The sequence below is a fragment of the Arachis ipaensis genome, chromosome B9 (genome assembly GCF_059453495.1).
Source record: "Arachis ipaensis isolate K30076 ecotype BB chromosome B9, ASM5945349v1, whole genome shotgun sequence".
Taxonomy (NCBI): Eukaryota; Viridiplantae; Streptophyta; class Magnoliopsida; order Fabales; family Fabaceae; genus Arachis; species Arachis ipaensis.
The window spans coordinates 153,808,798-153,829,931 of record NC_142444.1 but is presented as its reverse complement, the minus strand read 5'-3'; the positions used below and the strand labels follow the sequence as shown (position 1 = coordinate 153,829,931).

At 37.3% G+C, this 21,134-nt stretch overlaps 3 protein-coding genes and 1 non-coding gene across 5 annotated transcripts; 2 read left to right on the top strand and 2 right to left on the bottom strand.

The window, feature by feature from the left end:
• The first annotated feature begins 478 nt into the window (after positions 1–478).
• Positions 479–3,882, top strand: LOC107617287 (putative protein phosphatase 2C 38). Of its 2 annotated transcripts, none has more exons than XM_016319020.3 (5): positions 479–1,227; positions 1,707–2,050; positions 2,206–2,573; positions 3,050–3,286; positions 3,379–3,882. In XM_016319020.3, exons 2-5 carry the CDS (start codon positions 1,732–1,734, stop codon positions 3,625–3,627), a joined length of 1,173 nt encoding a protein of 390 aa, XP_016174506.1. In that variant the 5' UTR covers positions 479–1,227; positions 1,707–1,731; the 3' UTR covers positions 3,628–3,882. The 2 variants fall into 2 exon arrangements, with proteins under 2 accessions (XP_016174506.1, XP_016174505.1); XM_016319019.3 differs by having other exon boundaries at positions 523–1,227; positions 1,525–2,050.
• Positions 3,883–6,440: 2,558 nt separating this feature from the next.
• TRNAY-GUA (transfer RNA tyrosine (anticodon GUA)) lies at positions 6,441–6,533 on the bottom strand. Its single transcript has 2 exons — positions 6,497–6,533; positions 6,441–6,476 (listed from the first exon to the last, which is right to left on the bottom strand). It is a non-coding gene; the product is annotated as a tRNA-Tyr (tRNA).
• A 1,000-nt stretch (positions 6,534–7,533) lies between these two features.
• Positions 7,534–10,131, top strand: LOC107619318 (glutathione S-transferase L1). Its single transcript, XM_016321572.3, has 10 exons — positions 7,534–7,888; positions 7,966–8,037; positions 8,332–8,392; positions 8,538–8,624; positions 8,723–8,824; positions 9,045–9,144; positions 9,222–9,298; positions 9,385–9,492; positions 9,686–9,766; positions 9,861–10,131. Exons 1-10 carry the CDS (start codon positions 7,695–7,697, stop codon positions 9,870–9,872), a joined length of 894 nt encoding a protein of 297 aa, XP_016177058.1. The 5' UTR covers positions 7,534–7,694; the 3' UTR covers positions 9,873–10,131.
• A 117-nt stretch (positions 10,132–10,248) lies between these two features.
• On the bottom strand, positions 10,249–13,143 carry LOC107619139 (CDP-diacylglycerol--glycerol-3-phosphate 3-phosphatidyltransferase 2). Its single transcript, XM_016321364.3, has 7 exons — positions 12,537–13,143; positions 12,341–12,438; positions 12,204–12,254; positions 11,963–12,076; positions 11,147–11,203; positions 10,974–11,059; positions 10,249–10,770 (listed from the first exon to the last, which is right to left on the bottom strand). Exons 1-7 carry the CDS (start codon positions 12,958–12,960, stop codon positions 10,650–10,652), a joined length of 951 nt encoding a protein of 316 aa, XP_016176850.1. The 5' UTR covers positions 12,961–13,143; the 3' UTR covers positions 10,249–10,649.
• Positions 13,144–21,134: the final 7,991 nt, after the last annotated feature.

Here is a 21,134-nt window from a genome sequence, read left to right as displayed (position 1 = left end):
CTTCTGATATTACGACTTTAAATAAGTCTATTGATTTTATGAAATTTGTATTAAGTCTGATGATTTTACGATTTAAATTTTGTTAAGATTTTACGTTTTACGTTCTTAATTTACATTTTCGATTTCACGTAAAATCTCAATTTTTTCTGCTTTGCTTGTGATTCATGGTTGAATGCTGCCCTTGCAATTGCAATTATATTGTGCATGCTGTGTAATAATATCCTTTTTATTGCTTATCATATGTACATTTAGATCAAGATCATCTAAGGTGAAAAAGTTAGTAAAGTAGTATAGTGAGGAGTTAATCTCTCTTCAATTAAGATAGTGTTCATGAAAGTTATAAAATCATTGATACTTAACTCCTCACTTTACCAATTTACCAATTTTCTCACTTTAGAATATCTAAATTTCATATATTTTCCAAAATTAGGTGTTTTACACATACCACTTAAATACCACCCTACATTTAATAGCATTTATATTTTGATTCATTTATCAGAAAAGGTTATCAGATACAATGATATGTATGACGTTTCAGATCATACGTGATAAGTTATTTGAACTTTTATTTCTATTCTATAAGTATTACAGAATACATATACTAAAAATAGAGCTGTACAGAAAAGAATAAAAGCAACCCTTGCTCCTCGTGAAGACATGGGGTGTTTCTTTTTGCAACACAAGACATGTTCAAAAATAGAAAGCAGCAGAAAGGAGAGTGAGATTTTTGGGGACAAAGCTGAGTCAGTTACGTTGTAGAGGAGAGGAAGTTTCAACCTACACACTAATTTAAGGAAGAAGAGGGAAAGTTGCCTAAAATGGTGGTTAGTTAGTTGAGAGTCAAAGTCAAAATCCCATTCCAACGAAGACATTAAAAATTAGAAAACCAAAAACTGCCAACCAACCCCAAAATCCAAATTCCCCTTAGGAAATTCCCCCACCACCATGGATTTCAAACCGAGTCCATTTTTCTTTCTTTTCTAATTCTCTTTTTATGGCTTCAACCCGCACCTAATTACACAACAAAGAAAAAAAGGAAAAGGAAAAAAAGAACCACACTATTTCTCAAATCCACAGATCAAGGCATCAACTTTCTGACACCCTCTTTCATCAGAACTCTCCAAACCTTAATAACCTTCGGTACGATGATAATGATATTGGGCTGTTAGCAGTTGATGTTTTTCTAATGCGTCAGGAGTTGGCAAAGTACTAAATTTTCTGTCTAAGGTACTATGAAATGATATGCTAAAAGTTATGTTTTTGTTTCTTGCACATGTTTCTATTGAGTTCTCTCGATCTCGAAACTAAATCACATTTTCTTTTAAACATTTTTATTGGGTTGAAATCTTGTTTGTGAAATTCCAAGAGCCGCCCATGTTTCAATTTGATCCTTTATAGCAGAAAAATGGTTGATAGTTGTTAAATTTCAAAGTGAATGATGAAAACCCACATTATGGATTTATCTGATATAGTCATATAGATTAGGGGTCCTTGTATTGATTCTGATCTCAAATCCTTGCGCAGGTTTTGGACATTGGAAATAACGTCCTTGATAGTTTCCACTTTAATGTATCATGGTGTCAGTGTTCATTCATTAGTAGGCATTTGATTTCTGGAGCTTGTAACTTGGGTTCAGTTATAGATAGGAAACTAGGACTTTGCCATTTTATCATTGACTTTTCTTTGATGAACAATTTGTTGCTCAGTTGTATGGTTGAGATTATGTAAGGGATGGTTGTATCAGCTACGTTTAGGCGAATTGTCGCTCCTTGTTGGAGGCCATCTGATGTTCAGAATGGGAATGGGGATGCAAATGGTGAATATGATGGTTTGCTTTGGTACAAAGATTCAGGAAGACATGCTAATGGGGAATTCTCCATGGCAGTTATTCAGGCAAACAATTTGTTGGAGGATCAAAGCCAACTTGAATCAGGCCCCATAAGCTCGCTCACAACGAATCCTCATGGAACTTTTGTTGGTATCTATGATGGCCATGGAGGTCCAGAAGCTGCCCAGTTCGTGAACGAACGTCTGTTTAAAAATGTTAAGAGTAAGTTGTTCTCCACTCTTTTGGATGGGGATGGTACTTTTTTTATTTGCAGCTAAGGGGCCTAGAGGCATAAGAATATCAAAAAACTTATCTATAGTGACTTTTCTTGCAAGACAATTCATTCTACCAACTTAGTGGTTGTTCTTAATTTGCAGAATTTACCTCAGAAAATCATGGAATGTCGGCTGACGTTATCAATAAAGCATTCTTGGCAACAGAAGAGGAATTTCTGTCTGTTGTAAGGAAGCAGTGGCAAATCAAGCCGCAGCTAGCCTCTGTTGGATCCTGTTGTTTGATTGGCATAATATGTAGCGGGGTGCTCTATGTTGCAAATGCAGGAGACTCTAGAGCAGTGTTAGCTAGGGTGGATGAGGCTACGAAAGATATTAAAGCTATTCAGTTATCCTCTGAGCACAATGCTAGCTGCGAATCTGTCAGAGACGAGTTGCGCTCGTTGCATCCTGATGATCCACAGATTGTAGTTATGAAGCACCAGGTCTGGCGTGTGAAGGGTCTGATTCAGGTGAGTTTCATTCTGTTTTTCAGCATCATATACACATTTCAAATGTGCAGTTTCCGAAATAAAAATTTAACCATGGCATTTCCACTCCATGTAGTTGACCTTTTTCATATTTCTACTTTGTTCTTAATTGGTGTTCATTGATAATGCTTCTGATGTCTATAGTTGCATAATGCTCCTAAATTTCTTAAATTCTTAAGTAGGCATTGTAGCAGGTTATGACATCAAGGCTAGGAAACAACCAGAACTTAGTTTGAGGATTAATGGATTATCATGTTCAAGGGTCAGTGGATGATCCAATCCATTGATGATGACATGAATCATACTATTGCTTAAAGTCCATTGAAACTCAATTTGCTTAATCGTTTATAGTAGTCATTATGGTTTGAAATCTCTGTCAACTGTCAATTAATGTTTTCTGAGTTAGCAAAAGCTTCTTTTGCATAATATAGAATTGACGGATTATTTGTTTATTATAGATTTCAAGATCCATTGGCGACGCCTATCTAAAAAAGGCAGAGTTTAACAAACCACCATTGTTGCCAAAATTTAGGCTTGCTCAACCCTTTGAGGAGCCAATCCTTAAAGCCGAACCAGCAGTAACAGTGCAAAAACTCGAACCGGGAGATCAGTTTCTTATATTTGCTTCAGACGGATTATGGGAGCATATGAGCAATCAAGAAGCAGTTAACATTGTCCAGAGCTGTCCGCGCAATGTAGGATTTTCTAATTCAGTTGTGTAATTATTTTTCATGGTTGAGTGATTCCAATCTTGTAAATATGACTCTAATGCTGTCCATGACTACAGGGAGTAGCAAGGAGACTCATCAAAACAGCACTTTGTGAAGCTGCAAAGAAGAGAGAAATGAGATACTCAGACTTGCAGAAGATTGAGAGAGGGGTGAGGAGACATTTCCACGACGACATCACAGTCATAGTTTTGTTCCTTGATTCCCATTTAATAAGCCGTGATAATTGGAGCAGCCCTATGGTTTCAGTCAGAGGTGGTGGTTATAGTGGTAGTGGTCTTATTGGTCTTGGTCTTGTAGATGGCTAGTTCATGAAATTTTTTTTTCAAATGATGTTTATGTCAATTGGAGCCACCATCTATCAATATATATACTTGTGTGCAAAAGGCTAATTTTTTCCTTCTCTTTGTTCCTTCCCTATCTGGGATTATAGATTCAATCCAACAAAGAGATTCTTCTCATTCATTTTTTCCCTTTTCCATTTAGAATTTCTTATTCATGAACACATGGCACCATTGTCATTATTATAACTAGAACTTTGATTTGTCTTGAGAGTTCAGAAACTAAATGTTGCACCACTTGCAGGGTTCCTTTAGGTATAATTGTTAAACTATGATGATGGAAAACTGATTAATGTGATTCAAGCATCAAACTAATTTGGCTTAATGCAGACTTCTGCAGTATATGATGATATATTATGAACATCTTTTGGAAGAATAAAAATAAAACTGCATACAAATATACAATCATAATCTGCTAGTATAAAAGGAAGTTTTGTGCAGAAGAAGCTATCAAGCACATATCCTTTTATACAAGTTCATTGGATAAACAACTTAATTAAGTTTTTTTGAAAAAAAAAAAACTTAAAACATAAGGATTTATGTTAAAAATAACTTATAAATAAGTTATTTTGTATTTGAAAAGTTATCATAAAAGTATTTATTTTAAAATTGTATAATAAATAGGAGTGATAAAATAATTTAAGAAGGAGTAATTTGTAAATTATAAATAGTATTTTAGGTTTTGGTTAGTTTTGTCAACTGGAATTTATCTTGTGTCGGTACAGTGTTACAGTAGGGGTGGCAAACGGGCCTAAACCCACCGGACCGGCCCGCATAACCTGCCAAAAAAAGCGAGTTGGGCTAGAAAATTGAGACCACCACACATCAAAAACCTGCCTAACTTACACCGCTTAAACTGTAGGTTTTGGCGGGACGGGACGGGCTTCCCGCCGGGCTTAGGGTTTTTTTACAGATATTCTAATTTAATGTTTTGGATTATGTTTTACGTTTGATTGATTATGTTCTAAACTTATAAATGTTTAATTATATATTTTAGATAATATTTAACTTTAGACAATGTTAATTTTATTATTTTATTCCAAAAAAGAATAAATGACCATTTGTACCCATGAGAGATGAAAACGCTGATATTTGTAACCATGAAAGCTCGAAACTAATCTTGTACACATGATAGATGTTGTCCGTGTGACAAAAGTGCCCTGACTTGGATCTGAGCTTGGTTCGTGGGTTTCCGAACCTATGTGGCACTCCCAAACCCCGCCCCCCAAAATCTGAGCCAACCATTCCCCATCATCATCTTCATCTTCTTCACCATCACCATCACCATAATCTCCATAACCTCCATCACCATCACCTCAGCACCGCCACAGCCACCTCCCTTCACCACAACCTCCGGCGACAACCCACACCGCCGCACCCCTTTCTCTTCTTCTTCCCCTCTTCTCACCTCCGCTCAACCCAGAAACCACAGCGCCAGCTCCTCCTCTCCACCAAAGCCCAGAGCGGCAGCGGCCACCTTCTCCATTCCTGGGTCTCCTCTCGTCTGCCACCAAACAGCCGCGACACCCAACCTTCTCCGCAGCGTCCTTACGGCATTCCAACCCGTCACCACTTCCCTGTTCGAACCCTAGCTCCGCCAACCATCACCGTCGGCCTCTACGAGCCACCGCAACCCTCTTCCCTTTTTTCCCCTTTGCGTGTTCTCTGTCTTCCTCAGTCACACCAACGAACCGGCCACCTTCTCCGCCCTCTCTCTCACTGGCCAAACCGCCGCGCCGTCGACGAGCCACAGCGACACCGACGATGAGCCCCTTTCCCCCTTTCTTCTTCCTTCTCTGTCATCCCGTCTCACCATCGCGAACCAGCCTAACACCGTCGCGATTCCAGCCCCGTTTCCCGTTCTCCCATGGAACGACCAGAACAGGGTGCAGCCCCTGTGTCTTCCATCCCTTCCGTTTTTCCCTGTGTCTTCCATCCCCTGCATTTTTTTCTGAGTTCTGTTTCTTTCATTGTATTGCTTTTAGTTCATTTTGCTTAATTTGGTTAGTTAGAAATGCATGTTAGTGGATTTAGGTTTGTTTTGATTCATACTGGTGTTTAAAAATTTTGCTGTTTTGATTCATGCTGCTGTTTGAAAATTTTGGCTTGTCTGATGCTGCTGGGAGCTTTGGAGGAGGTAGGGTTCGGACAGGGGAGTGGTGACGGGTTGGAACGCCGTAAGGACGCTGCGGAGAAGGTTGGGTGTCGCATCTGTTTGGCGGAGAGGAGGAGCTGGCGCTGTGGTTTCTGGGCTCAACGGAGGTGAGAAGAGGGGAAGAAGAAGAGAAAGGGGGACGGCGGTGTGAGTTGTCGCCGGAGGTTGTGGTGAAGGGAGGTGGCTATGGCAGTGCTGAGGTGATGGTGATGGAGGTTATGGTGATGGTGATGGTGAAGAAGATGAAGATGATGATAGTGAATGGTTGGCTCAGATTTGGGGGGGGGGAGGTTTGGGAGTGCCACGTAGGTTCGGAAACCCACGAACCAAACTCAGATCCAAGTCAGGACACTTTTGTCACACGGACAGCATCTATCATGAGTACAAGATTAGTTTCGAGCTTTCATGAGTACAAATGTCAACGTTTTTATCTCTCATGAATACAAATGGTCATTTATTCTTCCAAAAAACTTGGTTTATGATTATATTTATTATATATTTATAATTATAAAGATTTTAATATTTGTTAATTTAAAAATTAAAAAAAAAAAGATTTGGGGGACGTAGTTGTCCGCTTGCCATCCCCTAAGTGTTAGTTTTGTTTTTTTGGGAAAAAAAATAAATGTCCGACCTGCCGGATTCGAACCAGCGACCTAAGGATTACCTGTCGGATATGAACCACTACAGTCCTCCGCTCTACCAACTGAGCTAAGGTCGGAATTGAACACATGGTTTTAGAAATACATTTAAAAGCCCATTAAATTGGCCCTGTTGAAATATGACCAAATTTAGTTTATGAATTTAATATAGCACAGAATAATAGGTGTTCCACAAACAGAGATTGATGTGCAATAATAAAACCATAAGTGGATAATACCAAAAAAAAAAAAAAACAGGTGGATATCTCTAAGTATTAGGGTAGCATGGTCTATCAATGTATACTTGTATAGTATAGAAATAGGTTTGGAAGTAGTATTACAATTGAGTTTTGAAGAAAGATACCCTACAAGATTATGTGTTAGATGATCAATCAGATATTAAGATGTATTGTATTAAAAAATTTAATCAAATATATTAAATTATTATACGACTTTCAGTTATTATCTTTGTATATAAATATTTGGTTTAATTATTCTATTGGTTTTTATAGTTTTGCGTAATTTTTAATTAGGTTTTTATATTTTTTTTCTTTTAATTGGATCTCTGCACCAAATTTTTTTCCAATTAAGTCATTTTTTATAATAATTGGCTTAATTGTATAGGGACCCAACTAAAAGAAAAAATTGATACAGGAATTCAAATAAAAGAAAAAAAAAATATAGGAACTCAATTAAAAAAAATTTGTACAATGACTCAATTAAAACGAAAAAAAGTATAGGGACCTAATTAAAAATTTTACGAAATTACAGAGACTAACAGAATAATTAAACCTAAATATTTTTATGTAAATAACCACTTTACCTTAAATATAAGTATTTATTTTGTAGTATCTATTTTACATGCATGTATACTTTATTTATATGTATTATTTTGTAATGGATATTAAATTAACTATTTTTTGTTTGTAACTTTGTTTCTTTGATTACGAAAGTTCAATTATTTCATAAAAGATAAAAAAGGAGAAGGAATAATGTTGACCAAAAAAATTAAAAAAATGCAAAGAATAATAATAGATGAAAAATACTATTATTTTTAATTACTTTTGTCACACAAAAACTAATTTCATTCGTTCATCATTGAAAACTTTCATGTTTATAAATTGTAGTTTTCGGGTGGCTTAGAATTTTGGATAGTGGCACGTGTTCATGTTTTTAACAACTAGAATTGAGCTTGCCCCATTTCAGTTCAGTTCAGTTGAGTTCAATTCAGCATTGCATGAATGGCTATACCCACACCCATTCCCACTCGTGTGTTTCCTGGATTTGGCACTATAACACCAGAACCTCACTTCACTTGCATTGCAATCAAATTCTCAAGCACAAGCACTCCTTTCCCTTTTGGGTTTTCACCCAATAAGCTTCAGCTTCGGCCACTACTTAACACCACAAGAAATTTTTGTGCTGTGGCAACTGGGTACTTAATTCTCAGTGTTTCTGCTTTCAATTTTTATGGGTGTGTAGTACTTATTTCTAAACTTGCTGTTTTTGAAGGGTGCAAGAAGTTCTTCCAACACCCCTTACTTCAACTTCGCCCCCACCTTCCATGGTTGATGGAGCTACAAGGTTTCTTGCTCTCTTTCATCTTCTCCACCAGAAAATAAAATAAAAATTGAAACTTTTTTTATTGGGGTTTTTGTTTTCATGGGATTCTCTTTATACACACTATCTGTTTGTTTCATTGCTCCTGTGATGAACTATGATACGGGTATACCAAAAATTAGTCACAATATAAATATATGTTGAAAATATATAAAATAACACATATTTATAGCTAAATTAACGATTGATTAGTGTGATAAAGGACATCTTTCTATTTTGCTTTTGTTTATTTATTTATTTATTTATGTGTGGCTGAAGGTTGTATATCTCCTACACCTGTCCGTATGCACAACGTGTATGGATCACTCGTAACTGTAAGGTTGCTAATAAGATCTCCATTTTCATATTATTCTTGTTACCATTGTTATGTGACACACTCAAAACATTTGGAAGAGGTTTAGTGTTTTGTTACAATACTAGTAGATAATATAGTTGTCTGGTTTTTCATATTTGTTTGGAAGCAGGGATTGCAGGACAAGATACAATTGGTTCCTATTGATTTAAAAGATAGACCTTCCTGGTATAAGGACAAAGTCTACCCACCCAACAAGGTCATATGATACTCATCTTTATTTGTATGTGTTGTGCAAATTGCAAACTAAGTGTAACACATTCTAATAGTGATGTTTTGATGTCAAGTGAAATCCAGGTTCCAGCTTTGGAACACAAAAATGAAGTCAGGGGAGAAAGTCTTGATCTGATTAAATATATTGATAGTCACTTTGAAGGGCCCTCTCTTTCCCCTAGTAGTGTAAGATACAAGCTTTTTCCACCATGATGTTTGTTTTCAGGTCCGAAAATATAGGAAGTGTTTCAGGTATGTGAGGAACTAAGGTGCTTCAGTGGTTTTGCCGATGATATCAACTATGTATATATTTTATGACTAAATTAACGGCTAAAACTAATGAAACATGTTAGTTCCTGGCATACTTGAAATGTATCTGAAAATATAAACCCGTATTGATCAACAGGGTCCTGCTATGGAGTTTGCTGAAGAGTTGCTATCTTACACTGACACATTTTATAAGACTGTTGTTTCTTCATTTAAAGGAGATGATGTGACAGAAGCTTGTAAGATGATACTTGCTTTGTTTATTGATGATGCTGATTTGCTGAATAAATAATGCTAACATGTTAAATTGCTCTAGGCACTGCATTTGATTACATTGAAACTGTTCTCTCCAAATATGATGATGGGCCTTTCTTCCTTGGCCAATTCAGTCTTGTAAGTATGATTTACCTTGATTTTGTTGTATTCTTCCCATCTTCAATTTGACTTGAACTAATCAAATTATTTTCTGTAAACTTCAGGTGGATATAGCATATGCTCCTTTCATTGAAAGATTTCAGCTATTTCTTATGGATGTTAAGAATTATGATATTGGCTTTGGCAGGCCTAATCTAGCGGCATGGATGGAGGTAGAGCATCCATACATTTTCAATTATGATATTGTGCTTTTGCGCTGTTATGTTTGTCATGATTCTGCGATCCAACTATATCTTAATTTCACTTTTGGTTTAGCATATGCAATTCATTGAATTAACTACTTAGAAAACTGAGTCTTATCACATTATGTTTGACACAGCAAATCTGAATCTATGTTGGTTACAGGCAATGAACAACATTGATGGCTACAAAATAACTCGCTCTAATCCCAAGGAGCTTGTTGAAAGTTACAAGAGACGCTTCCTGGTACCATAAGACTCAACTCTACTCTACACCTAACATTCTGAATTCACAAGGCTTTTAAACTGAAATGCTTTCATTTATCCATTCTTATCTGTAGGCCAATATATGAATCCAATCTTTTTGGTGGCAGAATATGACTCAATACTTGAGTACCAAGATTGATTACGGAATAAGCGTTCATTATAGATAGACTGCTTATGTAATCAAGTTGTTTCTTTCACTAAATATGGCCCACCTTTGAATCTATCATACGTGAAAGGTGAAGATGGTAGTAACTTCCATCAGTACCATGGTCGTTTGTCATTATCTTCCATGTAAAATTATGAGTTTCTAAGATAAATCAAAGTGAATTACGAGCATTTCTAGCATCCCACATCCATGTCATATACTGATGAATCTGTTCAAGCGAGAGAATAAATAACAAGTGCGGTGCATGACATTTAGAGCACAAGTAAAATGGCAATGCACATGAACAAAATCATGCGTTAAAATAAAAATATAAGACCTTTTATTTAAATATCGTTGAGCAATAAACCCAAATAAATTTAAAGTCAGCTATGATCATACAAAATTCCTAGTGGTGAAATTTCCCTGGTCACAAACTTTAGGAGACTCCATAGTTCTAGTTAGGAGATTCCAAATGGGTGTGATAGCGTCTACTTATACTTATGGCCCTCTTTTCTTACCCCCGTTTAAAGGTAAGAGACAATAAGAGACAATATTAGGAATAGAAAAAATGGCGCCATGTGGAGTTGACAAATTACATTTATATGCCACTAAAGATGTATCCCCCTTCCAAGACATTAGTAGTCAAGAAATTACTCTATTAGAGAGCCAAATCCGAATAAGAAGTGATTGAATGTGGATTCATGGAGGAACAAGCATACTACCTCATCAATACCTTCCATATTTTCCGCATATACACAACCAACGACCATACAGCAAGGCCCGCTGAAGTATAGAGCAAACCAACACCAGAGCCAACTACAAGGGCAGCACCTCCATCGCTGAAAAGGCAGAGAAAATCAAACCAGTAAGAGAGAGAGAGCTTGAACTGAAATTTTGAGGGGATACAAAATGAAAGCCTATAGACATTTTTCAAAATAGTATAAATCTAACATCTATGGATAAGTTTTAGCATCATTTTCCCCCTTTTCATGATAAATTTAATTAGAATTAGAGCATCTTCAAAATTGAAAGGAATCAATACCTCCAGCCTCGGGTAGCAAGTAGGATGGTTAATGCTGTCATCTGTGTGGCTGTTTTCCACTTCCCCAAATTATTTACTGCAACAGCCTATTATTTTTGAAGTTTTATAATGTAAGCCAAAAACTTCAACCAATATCAAACAATCATTCAATTAAAGAGGGGGTTAAAACAAACCTCTAAAAGCTTAGTATCCTGGGAAGCAGCCCATTCCCTGACTGCAGACATGGTTATCTGTTTCACAAGTTGCAAGAGTATACGGTAAGACAAGACAGAGCCAGTAAATTAAGCAAGATATGATGCCTCAAAAATGAAATGCGTTGACAGGTTAAAGTATGAGTAATTTGAATCTTGGTTAAACAAACAAGATTTTCATTAGCAACAACATACATCATAAACTTGCTAAAGTATTTACATGTTTTTGCACACCACCAACAAATTTGGACATGATCAGACACCATTACTGCTTCCATCCACCAGAGTCATAGGTAAGTCTAACCGTGGTGAATTGAAAATCTGAACTCACCCTTCAGAGACAAACTTGATCACAATGCTCACATATAACAATGCATTGGATTTCCAACGGATTCAAGAGAATTATATGTACCCTAAGCTTTACTTTCACTTATTCTATAATACAAAACATATGGCCAGATTCCATGATTGTTATAAGAACTCCAGTTACATACAAACTATCAGCAAACAAAAAACTGAATCACATCTTGCAAACTAACGTCAACAACAACAACAACAAAGCATTATCCCACTAGATAGGGTCGGCTATATAGATCAAATGACGTCATTGCACCCTATCATGTATCATGTCTACAGTGAGACTGTTTACATGTATCTTGCAAACTAACATCGTAAAATGAAAAACTGTTAAGATGCATAAGTTCGGCAATCAATAACTTCCATGAGAGTAAAACATTTCCAAGTAACACTTGCAAATGCCTCAGAAGTAGCTGAAGCAGGACATTAAGTGTGGATTACCTCTCTGCCAATGATGGCAATTGAAGGTACCGTGAGAAGCCACGGCGCTTGACTAAACGCAGCAACATCCAAAGGTTTGCTACATAATAAGAGCAATGTAGCAGCAACCATAAGCTGCATTCAACAGAAAATTAACATTCACAAAACAGAAGAGAATAACCAGACACATATCAAACGACAGAAATAAAATTGCATTTATATGTATCAACAAGCTCAAATTAACCCAAATTAACTGGAGTACCTTGTCAGCTACCGGATCCAAAAATGCACCAAATGAAGATTTCAGCTTCATCTGCGTTGCAAATTTATAAAATTAAACCAAAAAAAAAAAAAACATATAACTCGAAAAAATTGAATGAGTTGCGAAGTGTAGTTTACCTTGCGAGCGAGATAGCCATCGAGCCAATCGGTGACAGCTGCGGCAATGAAAATGCTTGTGGTGGCAGCTGGTCCCCACGGAGCATCAACATAGAAAGCTGAACCAATAACAACATTAATTAAATTAATTACACATGAACAAAGAATTAGGTCACAACATTACCAATCAAAGGAGAAATGGGAATTTCAAACTTACTAGCAACAAGAACAGGCACGGAAGCCACGCGACCTAGAGTTAGCATTGTTGGCAAGGTGAGCAGTTTGGAAGGCTCTGAGTGCGATGGTAATGGGCCGGTCCCGGGCCCAGGCCCAGGCCCAGGCCCACGAGTGTCGGGATCCTTGGCGGTGTCGGAAGAGATGCATCGGGAGAAGGAGTTGTTGTTGTGAGGGGCGAAAGAGACGGATTTGCGTGTGGAGCCTTGGGAAGGGGGAAGCATGATGTTGGCGCAGGGTGTTATCGTGCGCCCAGTGCGTTGATGATAGAAAACGGTGGTTGTTTTAGTAGTAGAAGAAGTAGTGGAGGGCCATGTGCGTAAGAAGAAGGGTTTGGGTTTGGGGGCGGATGCGGTTGTGCGGACGTAGAAAGAAGAAGCTGTTGCGGTGAGTTTGAGGGGTGTCATGAATCGCTGCCCCTCTTTTTCCAAATTCAATTCAATTCAATTTAATTCCTACTTTGTGGTAGGAACGGTAGTACTCCTGCAATCGAATGGAATCAAATCATCTCATGCACTTTTCCTTCACTTTACCTTTCCTCTCTCTCTCTCTCTCTCAAGGCCCATACACACTCCTATAATTCATTTATTAAAAAAATTATAAATAAACCAATTTAGTTTATACAGTCAACTAATTTGTTGCAAAAATGTCAGGAGTTTTTTTTTGGTGACTAAAAATGTCAGGAGTTTAAATATTTTTTTGTGTAATAATAATTTATTAGTTGACAGACAGACTCTTAAATATAATTTAGATTTGTGACAGATTAATTTTTAATAAATTATAATTAAATGAATTATATCAAATAATAAACAATGAGCAGCTATAAAATAAATTATCCATATTATCTTTTTTTTAGTTAAAAACGAGATTCAAATCTAAAATTTTTAAGTAAAAATAAAGAAATTATATTATTTGAACGATAGATCGTTAGCAATTATAAAATAAATTGTCCATATTACTTATATCTATAAAATAAAATATATAGATCATAATAGTAACTTTTAATATGTATAATAGTTTTGTAAATCAGTAAAAAATTTAAGTAAATTTATTATTTAACAGATTAAGTTATAAAAAAAATATATTAATATAGCCTCATTTTCAAATTGGATCTATGGTAGTGATCAGTCCAAAAATATCTCGAGTATTTTAACTATAATGTTAAGAATCGAATCAACTAATTTTTTGGATTTAGAACTCTAATACCATGTCATGAAACCACTCAATTAAGAGATTGCGAGTTCGAGTTTCCTATCTTTGGTAAAAAAAAAAAAAATCAACCAAATTTTACAGCTAAATCAAATAAAAAAATTGCAACAACTGAAATGAAGCTAAATTTGATTCGTGCAATTTGATTTTGATTGACCTATCTAAACTAAATCGAACCAAACAGAACCAAAATAAAGTATTTTAAAGTGTTTTTCTTAGTTCGTTGTTGTCTTGTTAAAGATGGTGTTTGTTGAAATTTAGTTTATTGTATTTAATTTATGTTTAAGTCTTTACTTAAGTATTGGATTTGAATGTAACGTATTATACTAATATGCTATTTTAATTTAGCGAATATTTAGACTTCATATTTTACAACAATTAATTCATTTTAGTTTAAAAAAAAATTGACCAAACCAAATCGTTTTTGGTTCGACTAGATTTGATCAATATCTTAAATTGCGTTTGTTTCCAAAGACAGGACACTGAGACAGGGACACTGAGACACAAAATCGTGTTTGGCAGAGGAGACATGGACATAGACAATGTGTCCAGAGACACTGAATTAGTGTATTTTGTATCCATCCTGACAGGAAGGATACGGAGATACTAACAAGGGACACAACTTATTTTTTATTTTTTCTTTCATTATTCTTGTTAATTTTTTATAATTATATTTTTTATTGTTATATTTTTCATTTCAATTTTTTTGAATGAAAAAACATGAGAATAAATTGAATTTTCATAATTTGTTCTAGTTTATCACCAAACAGAATACAAGAACACAAAATTTTGTGTCTCTGTCCATCAGTGTCTTGTCCTGTCCTGTTTTCAATGTCTTGTCCTGTCATGTTCTTAAAAACAAACGTAGCCTTAGAGAACTTAACGGAACCGATATCACTTTTAATTTTAGTCCCAAAAAAACATAACTCATCATACATGAATTTATTCATATCTCTTTAAATACTATTAATGAATAGTTTAATATGAAGTTAAGTCTCAAAGTGGTTCCGGAAGTTACACTCGAGACTCGTAGTTCCTGAAATTAATAATTACTCATATTCGTCTTTGAAGTTGCACTTTGGGACTCAGATTCATCCTTCCAGCACATTCTGCCCATCTAGCGCCACCGAAAAGCTAATCCGAACTCCTCCATGACAGGTTGGCCAGGTAATGGCTAGCTGACGTGGATGAGTAAACTTTTATGGTGTAATTTGGTCCCTAAATCAAAGTTAAAAATCCTAATCCCCAAATTTGATCATTATTCTCTACAGTAATCCCTCTCTTCACTTCTCTTTCCTTTTCCATCTTCAAATTAGACGAAATGGGATATATAAAAGACTATTCAAGAATAGATACTATAAATAATACCGGTTGACAGATAAATAGAAACAAATTTGCCAAAATCATCTCTACTGTACCTTAATGTCATTTAGGTAAGGTCATTGGTTCCAAATGAAAAGAATTATGCTTCCTCTGCAATCTATATGAACAGATAATAAAATTTTGAAGTGTGAAAAACCAAAAAAGAATATAATGACACTTCAATTGTTTTAGCCTAAACAAAATGGTGGAGCCTATTGTCATTCTTTATGGCTTTATCATATTTGAAATTAGTAATATGTAAAATTAGAATCTAAATGTGGTTCTTTGAGTTGATAAATAAGAGAGGATTTAAGTTATACCTCATCTGCAATCAGAGTAGCTCTAGGGACATCGATCATGGTTCCTACTTTATAGCTTAGAGAGGAACTCGTCTCAGAAAACACTTTCCCATCAACATTTCTTATTAAACTCACTTGGTGCTTCAATTCCTGCCGAGGATAAAAGAGGAAAGATTATAAATAACCAAGACAAGAAGCTAATGTAGTTGTACTTGGTATATACTGTTTAGAAAAAACTAAAAAGACTATGAAGCTTTGGCTCAAATAATGTATGGTAAAGCTATGACATAATTTTTATGATTAATGGTATATATAGAGCAAAAAGTGAAGCAAAAAAGCAGCAAGGGAATAAATGAGGTTGAATAAAGATCATGCTTGAGGTGTATCGACAAGTGGAACCATTATTTCCAGCAGACCTTTAATGCCAAGGTTACTCACTGAAACTGCAGCCTCAAAGATTGCAGGAAAATGCATCTCAGTTAATTCAGGGTATGATATTCCTCACCTGTTGATAGAAAATTCAATAATCACATATGAATGCTGTGAATCAATCCATAAACTAGGGGAATGCAAACCTGCAGCCTCGGAAACTAAGCATGGGATTCACTTTTGATAGTTTTTTAATCCTAGAGAAGATTTCTTCTTTCATTGATTCCTGTCTCCGAAATTAGTTCCCTGACAATGTGATGCAACTCACCCTTGGGAATAAACTCATGAAGTGGAGGATCTAACAATCGGATTGTTACTAGAAGACCGTCCATTGCGTGGAAGATTCCCTCAAAATCTGATCTCTAATAAGATAGCAACAGGTCAATTGCGGCTTTTCTCTGTTCTGGTGTAATGACTACTATCATCAACCTCACAACCTTTATCCTCTTGTTTGAGGCAAAAAAAACTGGAAATAGAGAATCATACAATTCTTATATATATATATATATATATATATATATATATATATATATATATATATTTATTTATTGAGGAATATTGAGAGCACATTTTTCATTTAATGATAACCAAGGAATATTGAGAGCACACAACACTTTCTCCATTTGCGGGCTATAACAGCATCATGAGATGTCAAACCATCTCTTTCTGTCAAGATCCCAGTAGCTGCATGCATACCATCAACATCTTCTGCACTTGTTTCTGTCCTCACCTTTCAACAATGTAACACTGGATCAGCTAATAATCACTCATTTAACAATAACGGATGATCTACTAATCACAAAAAATTCGAACAAGGGGGATTATTTTCATACTACCATGACACTCTTTTCTTTTGCATGCCATGCTTCTGCATCACTAGCAGTGAACACAATCTACCCTATTGCAGCTCTAGGAAAAGTAGGCAAGTCCGTGGCAATCACTTTGTCCTTGTAAGCAGATGGATCCTCAAACTAACCGAACAATTAAAACAAGTCAAAAACACCAAGCATTGTCTAGTGAAACCGTACTTATTACTATTTCGTCTAATTTATAGTATTTGTTCTTGAATAGTCTTCTACATATCCCATTTCGTCTAATTTGAAGATGGAAAAGAGAATAGAAAGGGAGGGATTACTGCAGAGAATGATGATCAAATTTGGGGATTAGGGTTTTAACTTTGATTTAAGGACCAGATTGCACCATAAAAATTTACTAATCCACGTCAGCTAGTCGTTACCTGACCAGTATGTCATGGAGAAGTTCAGATCAGCTTTTCAGTGGCGTCAGATGGATAGAATGTGCCGGAAGGACGAATCTAAGTCTCAGAGTGCAACTTCAAGGATGAATATGGATAACTATTCATTTTAGAGACTACTATGAGTCTGGAGTGTAACTTTAGAACCACTTTGAATGATGTGATATTTAATATGATATATGTTATCTAATTTTAAATTTTGTAGCTCTTGACTTTAATGAGTTTATCGGTGAATTTTTTAGAATTTTGTATCCCAATTTTATAAATTTACTAGTGTATGTTTCCGTGCCCTATACGGGATAATACATAAAATTATATATTTTTTTTATTAAAATCTTAAACAAAAATTATATATAGTAATTATTATTATAAATGTTTTATTACTTAAAATATTAAAAATAATTAGTATTTGTCTTAATCAATTTGGATTACTTGAATGGTCATCTCATTTGTCTGCTTAAGTAAGTATTTGAAATTCGAATTTCATCTTGTGTGTGTAACAATTCATTGATTAGCAGCAGACCCTTAATAAATAGAGCATAAAGATGTGGTAGATTAGTCTTTGGCCTGCTGAATTAAGAAATCCGTAGAATTAGATTAATTTCTCATTATTCATAGCAATACTTATGAACTTTTGTCTTTGTTAAAATTTATCTGAAACAATTTTATTTGTTGGTATCGTATTTATTTTTGAAAATCACAAAATAATATGATCAACATTATTCCTTGTTAAAACTTAAAATTTCACATTTTATGATAAAATTTTTAAATTTTTAAACTTATAGACTTATGTCATTATAAAATTTATTAGATTGATTAATATTTCTTGGTAACATGGTGTACCGAAATACCATCGTTATTAATTAGTATGAAGAGAAACCAATAACAACTTTTGTTATTCAATATATAATTTATTCTATTGAAAAATAAATTAGTATTTCCTGAACTGGTAAATACATTTCTTTCTAATTTCTTATACTATTTTATTTGACAATATTTGCCGTTAAAGAATAACAAATGTTCGGTACCTCGGGTTCCGGACGGGTCGATGATGCTCTAGGGATGTGTTGGTAGGAACCATCTTGGATCTGGGTCCAGTGGATGAGGGCGGAGACTTCACGACCTCCCGAGCTGCTGCGGTGTGAAGGGGGGTGCCACCTGCAATAACACTCCGACGCTCAAGACAGAAATGGTACAAATGGCAGTGGGAGTAAATGAGGTAGTGACGTACCATGGGGAGGGATAGGGCCCTCCCCATATATACCCTGTCAGTAGGGCGGGTCCCACAGGAGAGGTCTCTTTCCCGGAAGTTTTCTCTCCACAACTGTCGCATGGTTGGCTCAGGGAATAGGTGTCCGGGTTGTAGTCCAAGCATACTTGTCGGATCGCTTCGTAGTGCTTCGTCGGGTCGGGGTGCTGCCTTATGTGGGCCGGGCCGGAACAGTGCCCCCAACGCGCCAATTAGGGTGATGAGCATCGTGGGTGGCGCATTTTGCAGCCTTCGATAACCTCGTCGATTGGCTGGTTGGTCGTACGTTGCGATAAGGGCGTGCCCCCAACGTGCGAGGGAGGCTTGTTGCCTCGAAGGGGTATTCTGCATCGCCTCGACTTTTGCACCGAGCATTTAATGCTCTTGATGATTGATTTAAACTCTATGCGAAAAGTCTACTTTGTCCTTGTCTTTTGCGCTTCCTATGCATTAGTTTTCACTTTAGTTTCCCTTTATCCTTCACATTTCTAACTTCCCTCTGTCAATTATGTTTCCATCATTTCCATCATTTCCTCTCATCCCTCCTGAAGCTCTTTACTTTGAGTCTATTTCTACGCTGTCTACCTTCCTGAGATTTTCCCAGTTCTTCTTCGATCACCACTCTTTCGGTAAGTTTCCTTTTTCTTTCTTTTTTCATTCTGCCTTCGCATTTTGTGTTGTTTTTCTGCATTTTGCTCATGCATGTGTACTGTGCGTTTTGTTGAATGCTTGAATAGTTTCAGTGCTAGATAGGCATTAGGAGGGTAACCATTCTAGGTTTTTGGTGTTTAGGCTTCGTTTTTACTGTAGATTTAGGCTTTGATTCACTGTAGACCTTGGGTAGGCAAACTGTAGTCTCTGGTGTTAGTACTGGTTTCCCGACCTCTTAGACTGACTCTGAGTGGTTCCTCCACTGTAGGTATGCCCCAGCGTCCTATCATGAGAGTTCCCGTTGCGAGAGCGCCCTATGACCGACACGTCTGGGTGACCTCGGACTTGAAGGAAACCCCCAACCAAATGACCGTAGAGGAACTTACAGAGTTCTGACAAGCCGAGTATCTCTGTGGAGGGGGCGACGAGGAAGCCAACTACGGGTTTTCGTCCCTGCCGATCATGAACGGATATTCCACCTAAACCTACACACTCCCCGGGTCACCGATTGGATCTGGGTGTATAAAGCAATGTTCACTAACTTGGGGGTCCGCCTACCCTTTTCCCCCTTTCAAATGGCGCTGCTAAACCGGTGTGACATGGTGCCGTCCCAACTGCATCCGAACAGCTGGGCCTCTATCCGTTGTTTCGAGATGGTCTGCGAGTTTTTAGAGCTACCGGCCTCAGTGGAGGTCTTCTTATTTCTCTTTGTCTTAACAAACCCTTCAAAGGAGGAAAAAGCCAAGAAGGGATTCATGTCGTTTCAGTCAGCCCAGGGCCGGAGAATCTTTGGTCTGTTCGAGGATTCCTATCATGGCTTCAAAGATAGATACTTTAATGTTCGCCCTGCCGTAGGTCGGCACCCCTTCTGGCTGACCTTGGAGGGGAAACACTGCATCCCGACCTATTGGAGTTTCGGGGCGGGGCCAATGCCTTCACAAAAGTGACATATAAAGGGTTGTCTCCCGAGAATAAGAGGGTTGCCGACGTTGTGTTGGCTATCTTTGGTAAGAACCATGTTAACCCCCATCTCCTTATGGGTGATCGAGACATGGCTAGGAGTTATATAGGTGGGTGGTCGTTTGGTCGAGTGCTCAAACTCATTTATTTATACATTTCCTTAACTCTCTTTCCTACTAACAGGCTTTCGTATTTTATCACAGTATCAATGGTTGGCGAAAAGGTTGGGCTTGATGCTTTGTTCAATACTTTTCTCCCTGGGGGTAGCGATGATGACTCTGCCACTCGTACCAACGAAGTGCCGCATCCTTCCGCCGTTGAGGCCGACGCACAGTCCCAGCCCACACAAAGAGAGGTGGCTGGGACCAGCTCTGGTCCGAGTCCCCGACCAGAAGTTGAAACGGAGGGAGGAGGTCTTGAGGTTATCGTCGTCGAGAACCCGAGGAAAAGAAAACCGTCCTCCAGCCCTGAGGGGGTCCTCACGGTGATGGAGAAGAACTTTGATGCCAGTAGCTTTATCGATTCCCAACTCCTACCTGGCACAGAGGACTTCTTCCTTGGTGGGGATCTTGCTTTTCAAGCCAAGTGGGTGTACCGTCCCTTGCTCTGGGTCGACGCTATAGTGAGGAAGGCAGAGCCCGTCTTGGCGGGAGCTCAGAGTCTTGAAAACAAGCTTCAATCTTATGTCAGCACCAATGAGAAGTACAAAGTTGAGGTGAAGTCACTACAGACTCAATTGGCTGCTTCCAAGGAGAAGTTCAAGACTTCTGACGAAGCGGTGGCGCGGCTTACCGAGTGGGAGCTTACCCTGGAGAGTCCGCTTAGCTCTACTCAAGGTCGGGTGACAAAGCTAGAGAAGGGGCGCGATAAGGCCCTCTCGTCAGCGACCGCGGCCAAGGCTGAAACTGCTGAGTTGAAGAAGAAGTATAAAGAGACCGTGAAGCAGGGTAAGGGTGCCATCTTGGCGACTTAGGAGGCTATCAAGGCTCAAGTGAAGCTTCTGGCTCCCGACTTCGACACCTCAGCTGTTAGCGTTTTCAAGGCCATCAAGGATGGCAAGAATGTTGATATTCCGAATAAGTAATGTAATCTCAGTTGTTGTATTTTGTTTGGATTTTTGTAATATGTAGATCTTTGAGCACTTGAGTAGTTCTAGCGAATTCGTTT